The following is a 14,541-nucleotide window of genomic DNA, read 5'->3' as shown; positions in this document are numbered from 1 at the left end:
CACTCTGTACCCCATCCCCCTGCCAAGTTAGTTTAAACCCCCCCCAGCAGTGCTAGCAAACCTCCCCGCAAGGATATTGGTTCCCCTCTGGTTCAGGTGCAAACCGTCCGACTTGTACAAGTCCCACCTTTCCCAGAAGCAGACCCAGTGATCCAGGAAACTAAAGCCCTCCCTCCTGCACCATCCCTTTAGCCACGCATTCATCTGTTCTATCTTCCCATTCCTATACTCACTAGCACGTGGCACCGGGAGTAATCCAGAGATTACAACCTTTGAGGTCCTGCTCTTTAATCCTTCACCTAGCTCCCTAAATTCTTGCTGCAGGACCTCATCCCTCTTTTTACCTATGTCGTTGGTACCAATGTGGACCACGACCTCTGGCTGTTCACCCTCCCCCTCCAGAATGCCCTGCAGCCGCTCAGTGATATCCTTGACCCTCTCAGGTAGTTCTCGGGATGTTAATTTTCCAACCCTCCACCCGAGATGAAATACCTGATCTGCTAGTGCAATTGAATAATAGCAAAGTCCAGAATTTTAACTCTTGGCTCTCAAATTAAGTGGGGCATCGGCACCCTTCGGGAATTAAAGGGTTAACAATGCAGCTTGCACACTAGAAACGGTCGAGACAGAGACCGGCGGAGATAGTTCAGACATGCTGACCACAAGGTCTCGATGCTTTTGCAAGATTAGATAAAATTAGCTCAGAAGCACCATCTATGATTAACCACAAACTACGGAACCTAGAGATAAGTAAAACCACACGGGGTACAGCGAGACAGAAATGCAGACATGTGGTTTTAATAAAGGTTACAAAATTATAACAACCGTTGAGATCATAAAGATCATGTGACAATAAATATCGGCGAACGGTTGTGTGACGCGAGATAGGGAATTAGCCAATCAGCAACTGTGCACACGGGCCATAGGACAATTAAAACAGTGCAACGGGATTGTGCTTGTATGTATGATTAAGTGTACAAAAGATTGCTTAAAATTTCTAACGGCGGAGAAGTCTCCTGGTGCGCCAGTAAGAGATTGTCTCCCCACCGGTATAATAAAGGCTATTGATTTGTACCTGACAGGCTTGTGTCGAGCGTTGAATAAATACTCCACATCAGTCTTTATTTTGTTTTATTCGTTCACAGGATGTGGGCATCGCTGGCCAGGACAGCATTTATTGCCCATCCTTAATTGCCCTCGTGATGGTGCTGGTGAGCCGCCTTCTTGACAACGGAGTGTTTTGCTGGGCCATTTCAGAGGGGCAGTTAAGAGGCAACCACATTGCTGTGGCTCGAGAGTCACATTTAGGCCAAACCGGGTAAGGACGGCAGATTTCCTTCACTGAAGGATATCGGTGAACCAGGTGGGTTTTTACAACAAGCCGATTGTTTTCATGGTCACCATTACTGTTACTAGATTATAGATTTATTTAACTGAATTTAAATTCCATGGCTGCCGTGGTGGGAACAGAACTCCCGTCTCCGGATCATTAGTCCAGGCCTCTTGATTACTGGTCCAGTAACATTACCACTACGCTAGCTTTTAGTAGCCTACTGGTAGAATTTTGATCAACGCTCCTGTAAAGTACCGTAGGACATTTTACTATGTTAAAAGGTGCTATATAAATGCAAGCTGTTGTTGAACTACCAAAGTTCATGGCTTGCAATATCTTTTGTACTCAAGCGCTACTTTAGAACCAGTTTTCAGTCCTTTATGCAAGAACATGGGATTCGAGCACATAGTTAAGGATCTAGCATCAGTGCAGGCTCAATGGGCTAATTGACCTCCTCCTGTGCTGTCATTTTAAATGATTCTGTTGGGCTGACTTCAACCTCAAGGCTGCCTGGCAGAAAATGGGACTTGGACAATTAAAATGGTCCTTGGAACCGGACCGCACCACGCCTGCTGGCTCCCCGTGGGTGGTTGTGCTCGTTACCTGCTCTTCTGAACTGGCTAGAGGGACACTAGGTAAAATATCTGGGATGGTCGTGAACAATGTTCCCTTCAAGCCCGGTGAGCCGGCTTTTAAAATGGAAAAAATCTGCGAACGGGCCGCTCAGCCCATGAAATGGGCCGTGCGGCCCCCAAAAAATTATGCGGAACACGGGTCGTGAAGTGGGCGTATCGTACGGTTGTCCGTAGGACCAGGCTTCACTAAATCCGATGGGTATTCGGATCCCTGTTGAAATCTCCACGTTTAGGGTGGTCGCGTCTGACCCTCAGAGGCCATTCTGACGTGCGACACCATGAATAGCGCAAAACTAATCGCAGAACCCAGTTACACGCTTTTGCAGCTTCCGCACGTGCAACGATCATTTCCGCGCATTTGTTTTTAAACAGTTTTTACCTGAAAGAAATGCCTCCAACCTCTCTCTTGATCTTTTGGCTGGGTGAAGCTTGCAGTGAAACACTTGCTGGATTCCTGCTCCCTTGTACGAATGGTACTTTTATAACTGAAGTTGCAGGACCTGATTATAGAAAGTTAAGTTTATTCTTTTGAACAGATAATAGTTTGCATCCAGAAGACACGGCAGAAATGCAGTCCAATATTATGCTGTGTATCTTCACACATTCTGGACAGATACCGTACTTACAAATAAATGTGCATGAAATGTGTTCTAAATTCATAAGGAAAGACGTGCATTTCTATAGCATCTTACACGACCTTGGGACGTCCCAAAGCTCGTTACAGTCAATCGTACTTTTTGTAATGTAGTCACTGTTGTAATGTAGGAAATGCAGCAGACAATCTGCCCACAGCAAGCAATATGATAATGACCAGATAATCTCTTTTAGGTATCGGCCAGGATACCAGGGAAAACTCCCGTTCTTCTTCGAAATAGTGGCATGGGTTCTTTTACATCATCAGAGGGGGCAAGACGGGGCCTTGGTTTAACTTCTTTTTCAGAAAGACGGCACCTCCGATAGTTCAGCACTGCACTGGGGATGTCAGTCTAGCTTCTTGTGCCCAAGTCTCTGGAGTGGGACTTGAACCCATAACCTTCTGACTCAGAGGCAAGAGTGCTACCCATGGAGCCACTGCTAAAGCGCAACAGGACAAGCTTGGTGACGATGAGAACCCTTCACAGGCGGAAATGGAATTCTTATGTAGTTGTACTGCATGCAGTGTGTGCAGAAATGCACGAGCTTTAGGGCCTTAAATGATCATGCAACCAAATTAATTTTAACATTTACGTTTCAGTGAGCAATTTACTGCACTGTGACGTCAGCAAATACATTTTACATTCTTAAGTTGTGTATGTATGAATGTAGGCGGTGCAATGAAGGTTCACTAGATTGATTCCTGGGAAGCGAGGGCTGTCCTATGAGGAGAGATTGTGTAGAATGGGCCGATACTCTCTGGAGTTTAGAAGAATGAGAGGTGATCTCATTGAAACATACAAGATTCTGAGAGGCATTGAGGGGGTAGATGCCGAGAGGTTGTTTCCCCTGGCTGGAGTGTCTAGAACTAGGGGGCACAGTCTCAGGATAAAGGGTCGGCTATTTAAGACTGAGATGAGGAGGGATTTCTTCACTCAGAGGGCTGTGAATCTTTGGAATTCTCTGCCCCAGAGGGCTGTGGATGCTGAGTCAAGGCTGAGATCGATAGACCTTTGGACTTTAGGGGAATCAAGGGATATGGAGATCGGGGGGCGGGGAATGGAGTTGAGGTCGATGATCAGCCATGATCTTATTGAATAGGTTCGAAGGGCCGTATGGTCGACTCCTGCTCCTATTTCTTAAGTTCTTAGTGCAACTCCTGGTTTTGATTGCTCACCATGTGGTATTATCCACGACATGTTTAGTCGGGATCAGTCAGATCCACAAACCAAAAGAAAACGTGCGTGTGCGTGTATCAGAATTCAGATCGTGATTGGATTGTACATGTAGCTCTGAACCTAACTGGAATTGCCAATACATTTCATAGAACATAATAGTTGTAGGAGTGGGCCATTCGGCCATTCAATAAGATCATGGCTGATCTTCTACCTCAACTCCACCTTCCTGCACTATCCCCATATCCCTCGATTCTCTTAATATCCAAAATCTATAGATCTCTGTCTTGAATATACTCAACGACTGAGCCTCCACAGCCCTCTGAGGCAGAGAATTCCAGATTCACCACCCTCTGAATGAAGAAATTTCACATCATCTCAGTCCGAAATGGCCGACCATTTATTCTGAGACTGTGACCCCTGGTTCCAGACTCCCCAGCCAGGGGGAAACATCCTCCCTGCAACTACCCTGCAAGAATTTTGCATGTTTCAATGAGATCACCTCTCATTCTTCTAAACTCGAGAATATAGGCCCAGTCTACGCAATCTCTCCTCATAGGACAATCCCCCCATCCCAGGAACCATATGGTGAACCTTAGTTACACTCCCTCTAAAGCAAGTATATCCTTCCTTAGGTAAGGAGACCAAAACTGTACACAATACTCCAGGTGTGGTCTCACCAGGGCCCTATATAATTGCAGCATCATAGAATGATAGGTCATTCGACCCATCATGCCTGTACCGGGAGAGCTATCCAATGAATCCCACCGCCCTGCTCTTTGCCCAGAGTCCTGCAATTTTTCCCCCCTTCGAGTGTTTATCCAATTCTCTTTTGAAAGTTAGTATTGTATTTGCTTCCACCGCCCTTTCAGGTAGTACATGACAGATCATAACAACTCGCTGCATATAAAGTGTTCCCTCGTGTCGCCTCTGGTTCTTGCGCCAATCACCTTCAATCTGTGTCCTCTGGTTACCGATCCTTCTGCCACTGGAAGCAGTTTCCCCTTATTTACTCTATCAAAACCCTTCATGCTTTTGAACACCTCGATCAAATCTCGCCTTTAAAAAAAAAGACACCGAGTTGTCACTTGCAGCCAAGAGCAGCTTACTCCAGGGCCAGTCAAAGTTCAGCTGTCAGAGAAGACTGTTGAAGTGTTCCCAATTTTTCACGCCTCTGCTCCATGCCTCTTCACACCAATGCAGCAGAGATCAGAAAAATTCAAAAAGTTGGAGGAGACCGAGCTCAACACCCATCAGGCTGTGGCTCAGTGGGCAGCGCTCTCGCCCGAGTCCGAAGGTTGTGGGTTCAAGTCCCACTCCAGAGACTTGAGCACAAAAATCCAGGCTGACACTCCCAGTGCAGTGCTGAGGGAGTGCTGCACTGTCGGAGGTGCCGTCTTTTGGATGAGACGTTAAACCTCTCAGGTGGACGTAAAAGATCCCATGGCACTATTTCGAAGAGGAGCAGGGGAGTTATCTGGCCAATATTTATCCCTCAGTCAACATCACTAAAAACAGATGATCTGGTCATTAGCACGTTGCTGTTAGTGGGAGCTTGCTGTGCACAAACTGCCTTTTCTACATTACAACAGTGAAAAAGTACTTCATTGGCTGTAAAGAGCTTTGGAACATCCGGTGGCCGTGAAAGGCGCTATAGAAATACAAGTCTCTTTTTTTTTTTGACATGTGAGTGGGTGCACTAAAGGACCACTCAATCATGGAGGAAGCATTTGGCCTTCATTTTATTCTCCCCCACTCAAGTTTAAAAAAAAACACAGCACTCGTGGCTCTGAACATTGCTGTACCTCGCCAGCAGAAACAGTTCATGAATGGGTGACTTTTTTTCCTTCACTCGATAATCTGATAAACATGAAACCTCCGCCAACCAAATCCATGTCGTTATTTTGCAAATTAGGAAACCCATTTTTGCACGTGCCCTTACCTCCTTGAACTGCTTTGGCCTGGATTTGAGACACAGGCAGAGTGATATGGTTTGGGGGTCTTTGCAAAGTCACTGTTGGAGTCCTTGGCAGCATGCTTGCTTGTGGCTTCAGAACTACTCCAGACTGTTGGACAACCTGCAAGTGAATCAGATCATGACAAGAATAGACAACAAGTGGAGTAGAAACATAGAAAAATAGGAGCAGGAATAGGCCATTCGGCCCTTCGAGCCCACTCCACCATTCAATAGCAGAAGGCAGAGAGTCGGGATAAATGGGTCATTTTCCGGTTGGATAGCTAGTAGGGTGCCACAGGGATCGGTGCTGGGGCCTCAACTATTTACAATCTACATTAATGACTTGGATGAAGGGGCCGAGTGTAATGTAGCCAAGTTTGCAGATGATACAAAGATGGGTGGGAAAGCAAGTTGTGCAGAGGACTCAAAGAACCTGCAAAGGGATATAGACAGGCTGAGTGAGTGGGCAAACATTTGGCAGATGGAGTATAATGTGGGAAAGTGTGAGGTTATCCACTTTGGTAAGAAAAATAAAAAAGCAACTTATTTTTTAAATGGAGAGAGAGATTACAAAATACTACAGTTCAGAGGGACCTGGGGGTCCTTGTGCATGAAACAAAGTTAGCATGCAGGTACAGCAAATAATCAAAAAAGCAATTGGAATGTTGGCCTTTATTTCAAGGGGGTTGGAGCATAAAAGCAGGAAAGTCCTGCTACAACTGTACAGGGTATTGGTGAGACCACACCTGGAGTATTGCGTAGTTTTGGTCTCCTTACTTAAGGAAGGATATACTTGCATTGGAGGCAGTTCAGAGACGATCCACTGGGTTAATTCCAGAGATGAGGGGGTTGACTTATGAGGAAAGGTTGAGCAGGCTGGGCCTATACTCATTGGAATTTAGAAGAATGAGAGGTGATCTTATTGAAACATATAAGATACTGAGGGGGCTCGACAGGGTAGATGCAGAGAGGATGTTTCCCCTCGTGGGGAAATCTAGAACGCGGGGACAGTCTCAGAATAAAGGGTCGCCCTTTTAGAACGGAGATGAGGAGGGATTTCTTCTCCGAGGGTCATAAATCTGTGTAATTCTCTGCCCCAGAGAGCCGTGGAGGCTGGGTCATTAAATACATTTAAGGTGGAGATAGAGAGATTTTTGCAAGATAAGGGAGTGAAGGGTTATGGGGAGCGGGCAGGTAAGTGGCTTTGAGCCAAAGATCAGCCATGATCTTATTGAATGGCGGAGCAGGCTCGAGGGGCCAAGTGGCCCATTCCTGCTCCTATTTCTTATGTTCTTAAATATGATCATGGCTGATCCTCGATCTCAATACCATATTCCCGCTCTCTCCCCATACCCCTCGAGGCCTTTTGCATCTAGAAATCTATCTATCTCCTCCTTAAATATATTCAGTGACTTGGCCTCCACAGCCTTCTGTGGTAGAGAATTCCACAGGTTCACCACCCTCACCGAGTGAAGAAATTTCTCATCTCAGTCCTAAAAGTCCTACCCCGTATCCTGAGACTGTGACCCCTCGTTCTAAACCCCCCCAACCAGGGGAAACATCCTCCCTGCATCCAGTCTGCCTAGCCCGGTCAGAATTATAAACGTTTCAATCAGATCCCCTCTCATTCTTCTAAATTCTCGTGAATACAGGCCTAGTCGACCCAATCTCTCCTCATACAACAGTCCTGCCATCCCAGGAATCAGTCAGGTGAACCTTCGCTGCACTCCCCCTATGGCAAGAACATCCTTTCAGTACGCTGAAGAGGAAAGCAAGAGCAAAGTTACATACTCGCTTCAGCTGCTGTGCAGTAAGTTTCCTTATATAACGCATTCATCCAAAATTCCACTCCCATTGCCTGGCACAATAATCACATCGTCTTAAAACACATATATTCTATATTAGTTTTTATTTTGCTCGATATTAAATCTTGCATAAAATTGCACAGATTTTAAAATTTGTCATTGATTACTGATGTAAAAATACTACAGAACGCTTGGTTTGAGTATAAAACAAGGCTTTAATCAACTGTTTCACAACCAGGAGATTCTAGTTACATCACTAGTTCCTGGCTACAGAAACATCCTGAGCAAGCTGGGCCCACGCCCGAGTATTTATACTCCTTGGACGGCGCCACCAGCTGGCCACCCAGTGTTACTTCACGTGGCATGATAAGATTCATGACAGTTACTTTACACAAAGATAGAACCGTCCAACATAGGAGGCGGCCATGTGGCCCGTCGTGCCTGTGCCGGCCCTTTGAAAGAGCTCTCCAATTAGTCCCACTCCCCCCCTGCTCTTTCCCCACAGCACATAAATTTCTCCTTTTGAAATATTTATCCACTTCTCTTTTGAAAGTCACTATTGAATCTGCTTTGAATCCGCCCTTTCAGGCAGCGCATTCCAGATCACAACTCGCCGCGTGAAGAAAAAAACACTCCTCTTCTCCCCTCTCTGGTTCTTTTATCAATTACCTTGAAAGATACGAAATGTAATTTATGCCCGAGGTCCATATAATCCTACTCGTGCCTTCCCTACGATTGCACAGGCCTCTACAGGCGCTGCGACGTAACAGCAATGCGGTTACTCCTTACCATCTGTGCCGACGGCGAAGTCTGCAGGAGTTTGGCCTGTGGTGAAGCACTCGTTACTGTGATGGTCCTTACAGCCTGCCCCAGGGCGGGTGGTTTCGATGCTCCAGACGCAGCCGCAAGGGGGGCAGCTGGAGTTGCAGGTTTCTGTAGGCACTGTTGAATGAAAGCCTGGGAGTTCGGCGTCAACCTCCGCAAGGCAGGTAAACTTCGCTAGGGTGGGGGGAAAAAATACAAAAAAAAACATTTATATATCCCCGAAATCACTGCAGAAAATCATGAATGACTTTAGAATTGAATCCTTTTAGCATTAACTCAATCTTCTGTCTTAAAATTGATCCCTTTCCCAGGATCCAAGGCCATAACAAAAGCAAACCAAGCACTGGGGTTTACTTCTAGAGATAGAATTGGAAAGTGGAGAAGTTACGTGAAACTTGCATCGAACCTTGGTTAGACCACACTTGGGAGTACTGTGTGCAGTTCTGGTCGCCATATTATAAAAAGCCAGTGACGCTCACATCCCAGAATTTAAAAAAAATTATAAAAAAGGATAGAGGCAATGGACAAGGTGCAACAAAGATTTACAAGAATGATATCAGGACTGTGAGGTTAGACCCATCAGGAAAGGATGAACAGGCTGGGTCTCTTTTCTCTGGGAAAAAAGGTGGCTGAGGGATGACCCAATAGAGGTCTTTAACATTTTGAAAGGTTTTGGTAAGAGTAGATACGGAGTGTTTTTCCACTTGTGGCAAAGAGCATAACTAGAGGCCACCAATATAAGAGAGTCAGCAAGAAATCAAATAGGGAATTCAAGAGAAACTTCTTTACCCAGAGAGTGGTGAGAATGTGGAACTCGCTACCACAGGGAGTGGTTGAGGCGAATAGTCTCGATGCATTTAAGGAGAAGCTAGATAAGCATATGAGGGAGAAGGGAATAGAGGGTTACGCTGATAGATTTAGATGAGGAAAGACGGGAGGAGGCTCGAGGGGAGCATAAACGCCGGCATGGACAGGTGTCTGTGCCGTAGGTTCTATATAACTCTATGCAATTCTAATTAACTCCAGCCAAGATAGGTGAACAGAACTATAAACTTAACAACTGCAACACAACAGCCAACACACAGATGCAGAAACTTCATGGTTATTCAATTGTCATCCGTTAGATGAACAAAGAAACAGAGTCTCAGATGACGGCAGCTCATCATGTTCTACAGCTGCTCTAAGCTTGGGTGCGGAAATACGATGCAACCGTTCTGTCACCAGACTACCAACAACCATCATCGTGGAACACGACCACATGGGAGTGTTTGAGGCAAATAGTATAGATGCCACGCGAGAGAGAAAGGAATAGAAGGATATGCTGATAGGGTGAGAAGAGGAGGGGTGGGAGGAGGCTCCTGTGGAACATAAACACCGGCACAGACCAGTTGGGCCGAATGGCCTGTCTGAGCTGTGCTTCTGTGCAATGTTCCAGTTGAGTTGCGTGGCCGTGCAGCGGTCTGGAGGTCCCGCACAGGCCGCTCACCGGCTTTACAATGATAATAACCACACGCGCAGAAAAAATGATGGCCCGCACAGCCAGTTAAAGGGCCCGCGCACCCAAAAAAATTACAGGGAACAGTGGATCGGTGTAATCCCAGGCCTGAACTCAGACTCACCAAGTGGAAAAGCAGGCAGGCTTAGATTCAGAGTGGGCAATGGGAGGCTGGTGAACTATTACTGAATAAAACCTTGGAATTAGAAGAGTATTGCAGGACCCATCTAGCCCCACCTTCAAGTATAATAGAAATTCGGATTATCAAAACAATGTCAATACTTCAACCCCAACAGATATATTCATTGCATTCTTTAGCCATTCCAGTCACACCACAGGCCAAACATCCTCCAGCATTTCCTGTTCGAGAACTCTCATCATTTAAACTCTCAAATTGTAGAGTTCACCCACAACAACTGCACACCAAGATGTACAGTTGCCAACGCTGGAAGGGGATGCCCATTTACAATTTAAAAAACCCAATTAAATCCTTAGGTGATTGAAACAAAAAACACATTTTTAAATGTAAATGCAGAAGTAAAGTTTACAAATGTACATTTATGCTACACTGCCTTGCACGGCTTACCTCTCCAAATCTACAGCCACATTTTCAGTCAGAGAAAGTCTTCTGACAAGATGTAAAAGTATAATTTTTATTTTTAATTTTCTCACTCTCATACCTAACCCCATTTAAGTGCATAGCCTGCCTCAACTGCAGGAATAGAAAACAGAGATGGAAAATTGGGAGGTATACCTCCCCCAGCATTTTAAACAAAGGAGCGTTTCCCTATTATCATGTTGTAGTACTGGATTTGCGTCACTCAGTGAGCTGTGCAAACAGTGCCCTCCAGTGGCTCTGAACAGGTACTAAAAGCACTAGATTGGCCCAGAAATTCAGGTCCCAACGTATGAATACGGACGGAGTACCCACACGTCGACCCGATGGAAGTGCCAGTTTCTTGCATGCACAGGGAAACGGCACTTCCGGTCCCCTGAACGAAGGGGTTAAGAGGTGAAACGCGTGCGACGTATGAGGCAGCGCGTGCGCGTTGAACTTCCTGTTTTTTGACAGGTTTGCCCGTGTGTGAAGGCCTGTACTTTTTGCACATTTAAAAACCAGACGTAAGTACTTAGTTTTAAAAAGGTAAGTGGTCTATTAATTAAAGTAAAAATAATAAACCTGTGGAAAAAAAATTCTAAAAGACGTTAGTGTATTTTTAGACCCGATTTTTAAAAAAATTATCTTTCAAAAATGTGATTAATTGTTTAAATTAGTTTTATACAGTTATTAATAGTTCATTTAATTAGTGGGATTTTTTAAAAACTTTTATTTGAAGTTTAAGTACTGTTTGGGGCACCCAGAGTTTTCATGAGTTTGACAGTTCTTACTATCAAACTCATGAATGAACTTCTGCAACCTCCGATTGGTTGCCCAGTGCTCACGTGATCCCAGCCGGCTCATCGCACTAACTACGCCGCTGGATCACGCAAGCGCAGCGCGCCGGGAGCTGAACCGGGCCACAGACAGGAAATCCACACAGGCCCAGGCCTCAATGGCCGGCGCGCGAGGCAAGTGCAGGTCAGGGGCTTGCACCCGCGGGAAGCCCCCGACCCGAATTTCTGGGCCATTATTTTCAAAACAAAGCCCCCCCCCCCCGCCACCCCCAATATGTTTCCAGACTAGTAATCCATTGGGCTGGACTAATCATCCGGAGAATGTGAGCTCAAATCTCATCGTAGCAGTGAGAGAATTTGAATTAAGTTTTTAAAAAAAAAACAAAATCAAGTGACCATGAAGCGGTCAGATTTTTCGTAAAAACCCAACAGGTATTAATGTCCTTCAGAGAAGGAAACCTGGGCCGACGTCAACCGTGGCTCAGTGGGCAGCACTCTCGCCTCTGAGTCAGAAGGTCGCGGGTTCAAGTCCCACTCCAGAGATTTGAACACAAACGTCTAGGCTGACACTCCCAGTACAGTGCTGAGGGAGCGCTGCACTGTCGGAGGTGCCGTCTTTCGGATGAGACGTTAAGCTGAGGACATAGAAACATAGAAGATAGGAGCAGGAGTAGGCCATTCGGCCCCTCGAGCCCGCTCCGCCATTTAATGAGATCATGGCTGATCATCCAAATTCAGTACCCTGTCCCTGCTTTCTCCCCATATCCCTTTAGTCTTAAGAAATATATCTAACTCCTTCTTGAATATATTTAATGAATTGGCCTCAACTGCCTTCTATGGTAGAGAATTCCACAGGTTCACCACTCTCAGGGTGAAGAAATTCCTCATCTCTGTCCTAAATGGCTCACTCCTTATCCTTAGACTGTGACCCGTCTGCTCTCTCAGGTGGGCGTAAAAGATCCCACGGGCACTATTTCGAAGAGGAGCAGGGGAGCTCTCCCTGGTGTCCTGGGGCCAATATTTATCCCTCAATCAACAAGTTAAATGTTGTTTCACATTTCATATCAATCCAACTACATCAACGTTGGTTGTAGTGAAACTGCTGGACAACTAGCGAATGAATAGCCCTACAACAATGCATCAAGGGATGGTCTGTCTTAGTGACCCAATTCTTGGTAGGGCTGGAATTATATCGCGCTCTACGCAACTCAAACCACTGGGACAGAGCCTTCTGGAGAGGACAACGCACCTCATGGCTTCGGTTGCCTCTGCAGTCTCCCAATCATACAGTACAGCACAGAAGGAGGCCATTCAGTCCCTGCAATTTTTTCTCCTTCAAGTATTTATCCAATTCCCTTTTGAAGGCTACTATTGAATCTGTAGCCACCGCCCTATCGAGCAGCACATTCCAAATCCTAACCACGCGTTGCATCAAAAAGTTGTTCCTCACATCGCCTGGTTCTTTTGCCAATCACCTTAAGATTGATGTACAGTGAAAACTGCTTTCCACCCATGTAGAGGTGCCAGTGTAAGTGCACAATAATGGGGCAGTAATTCCTCCCCAAACGCGCGAGTACGGAAGGGGTACTCACGCGTCTGGCCGGAGGAAATGCCAGTTTTCAGCATGCACAGCGCACGCGCTGAAAACCGGCATTTCCTCTCCTCCAGCCCAAGAGGTGAAGAGGCGAGCGCGTGCACTGTAGGGGGCAGCGCGTGCGTCTTGGATTTCCTCTGTTTTGGGGGATTTGCGCATGTGTAAAGGCCTCCGGTCTTTACGTTTGTAAAAAGCACACGTAAGTATTTATTTTTACAGGTAAGTGGTGTTTTAGTGCAATTTAGAATTTTTTCCCCCACAGGTTTATTATTTTAAAGAATCTACAATAAGGTAAGTTTAGTTTTAGACCCTTTTTATTAAAAATTTATTTTTTTCAAAAAAAAATTGTTTAAATTATTTTTTTAAACTTATTTATACTTAATTTAATGATGGGATGTTTTTTAAAATTTTATTTAAAGTTTAAGTAGTGTTTTGGGGTGCAGTGCTTCTCATGAGTTTGACAGTTCTTACTCTCAAACTTATGAATGAAGTTTCCCCTCCCCTGATTGGCTGAACAGTGCTCACCTGATCCCAGCCGGCACATCGCACTAACTACGCCGCTGGGTCAGGTTAGCACAGCGCGCCGACATCAGAACCGGGCCACTGACAGGAAATCCACTGCGGGCCAGGTTTCAGATGTCGGCGCGCCGGGTAAGTGCACATCGGGGGCTTGCACGCGCAGCAAGCCCCCGACACCAAGTTCTGGGCCAATGCGATCAAGTTTTAAAAGCTGCACATTGTAACAAGGTAATGCAACAGTTACCTTGAGAAAAGGCACAAGGTAAGGCTGTGGTGAAGACTTGAGTTCTTTGTATAACTGGTTCGTGAATTCCTCTGCTTCCATCTTGCCATCCTGAAGGAAAAAACAATTACATTCCAAAATTGTAACATTCGTTTCTTAGAGGTTGAGATATGGGGACCATAAAGCTTGGTTCAGATCTAGATTTATTTTAACAAGAATGCTGAATGAGGAAAATTTAGAGATTTGGAGTCCGACAGCAACCAAGTACCAGCAAAATCAAAGAAAGACTTGCATTTCTACAGCGCCTTTCATGACCTCAGGACGTCCCAAAGCGCTCTACAGCCGATGAAGTACTCTAAATCTCTGCCCCCTGGTTATTGACCTCTCTGCTAAAGGAACTAGGTCCTTCCTATCCACTCTATCTAGACCCCTCAATTTTATACACCTCAATTCCTCTGTTCGAAAGGAAACAACCCCAGCCTATCCAATCTTTCCTCATAGCTAAAATTCTCCAGTCCAGGTAACATCCTCGCAAATCTCCTCTGTACCCTCTCCAGTGCAATCACATCTTTCCGACAATGTGGTACCAGAACTGTATGCAGTCAATATCTAAATCAGTTTTTCTGCATTGCAATGTTGATTAATAACATCGAAAGCAACTTGCTTTAAGTTTATGCACACACTATTTGCTGTAGACATAAAGTAAACAGTCCCCTACATTACAAATAACAAAACGCTGGAAAAACTCAGCAGGCCAGGCAACATCCAGGAGAGAGAAACAGAGTCACCGTTTCAGGTCGAAGGCCCTTCGTCAGAACTACATCACAAGATTTCTAAAATTCCAGAATCATTTATTAACATTGGTGTCCTGCCCAAAAATTAAAAAGTGAATGGCTGGAGAAATTGTCAAGTGCAGGAACAGGAAACTCTCAACTATCTCACCTGAGCCAAC

The 14,541-nt window shown here is 45.5% G+C and overlaps 1 protein-coding gene across 1 annotated transcript in view; it reads right to left on the bottom strand.

Moving 5' to 3' along the window:
* LOC147114518 (transcription initiation factor TFIID subunit 4-like) overlaps positions 1 to 14,541 on the bottom strand; it is a 160,785-nt gene that overhangs the window by 126,622 nt on the left and 19,622 nt on the right. The window contains exons 6-9 of the mRNA XM_085992249.1: positions 13,611 to 13,700; positions 8,328 to 8,537; positions 5,719 to 5,854; positions 2,348 to 2,468 (exon numbers count right to left, since the gene is read on the bottom strand). Coding sequence (XP_085848375.1) covers positions 2,348 to 2,468; positions 5,719 to 5,854; positions 8,328 to 8,537; positions 13,611 to 13,700 — 557 coding nt within the window. The remainder of the gene's footprint in view (positions 1 to 2,347; positions 2,469 to 5,718; positions 5,855 to 8,327; positions 8,538 to 13,610; positions 13,701 to 14,541) is intronic.

The sequence above is a fragment of the Somniosus microcephalus genome, chromosome 7, assembly GCF_052327205.1.
Source record: "Somniosus microcephalus isolate GS21.2 chromosome 7, FLI_Smic_1.0, whole genome shotgun sequence".
Taxonomy (NCBI): Eukaryota; Metazoa; Chordata; class Chondrichthyes; order Squaliformes; family Somniosidae; genus Somniosus; species Somniosus microcephalus.
The sequence above is the reverse complement of the archived record's forward strand: the minus strand, read 5'-3'. Positions and strand labels throughout refer to the sequence as shown.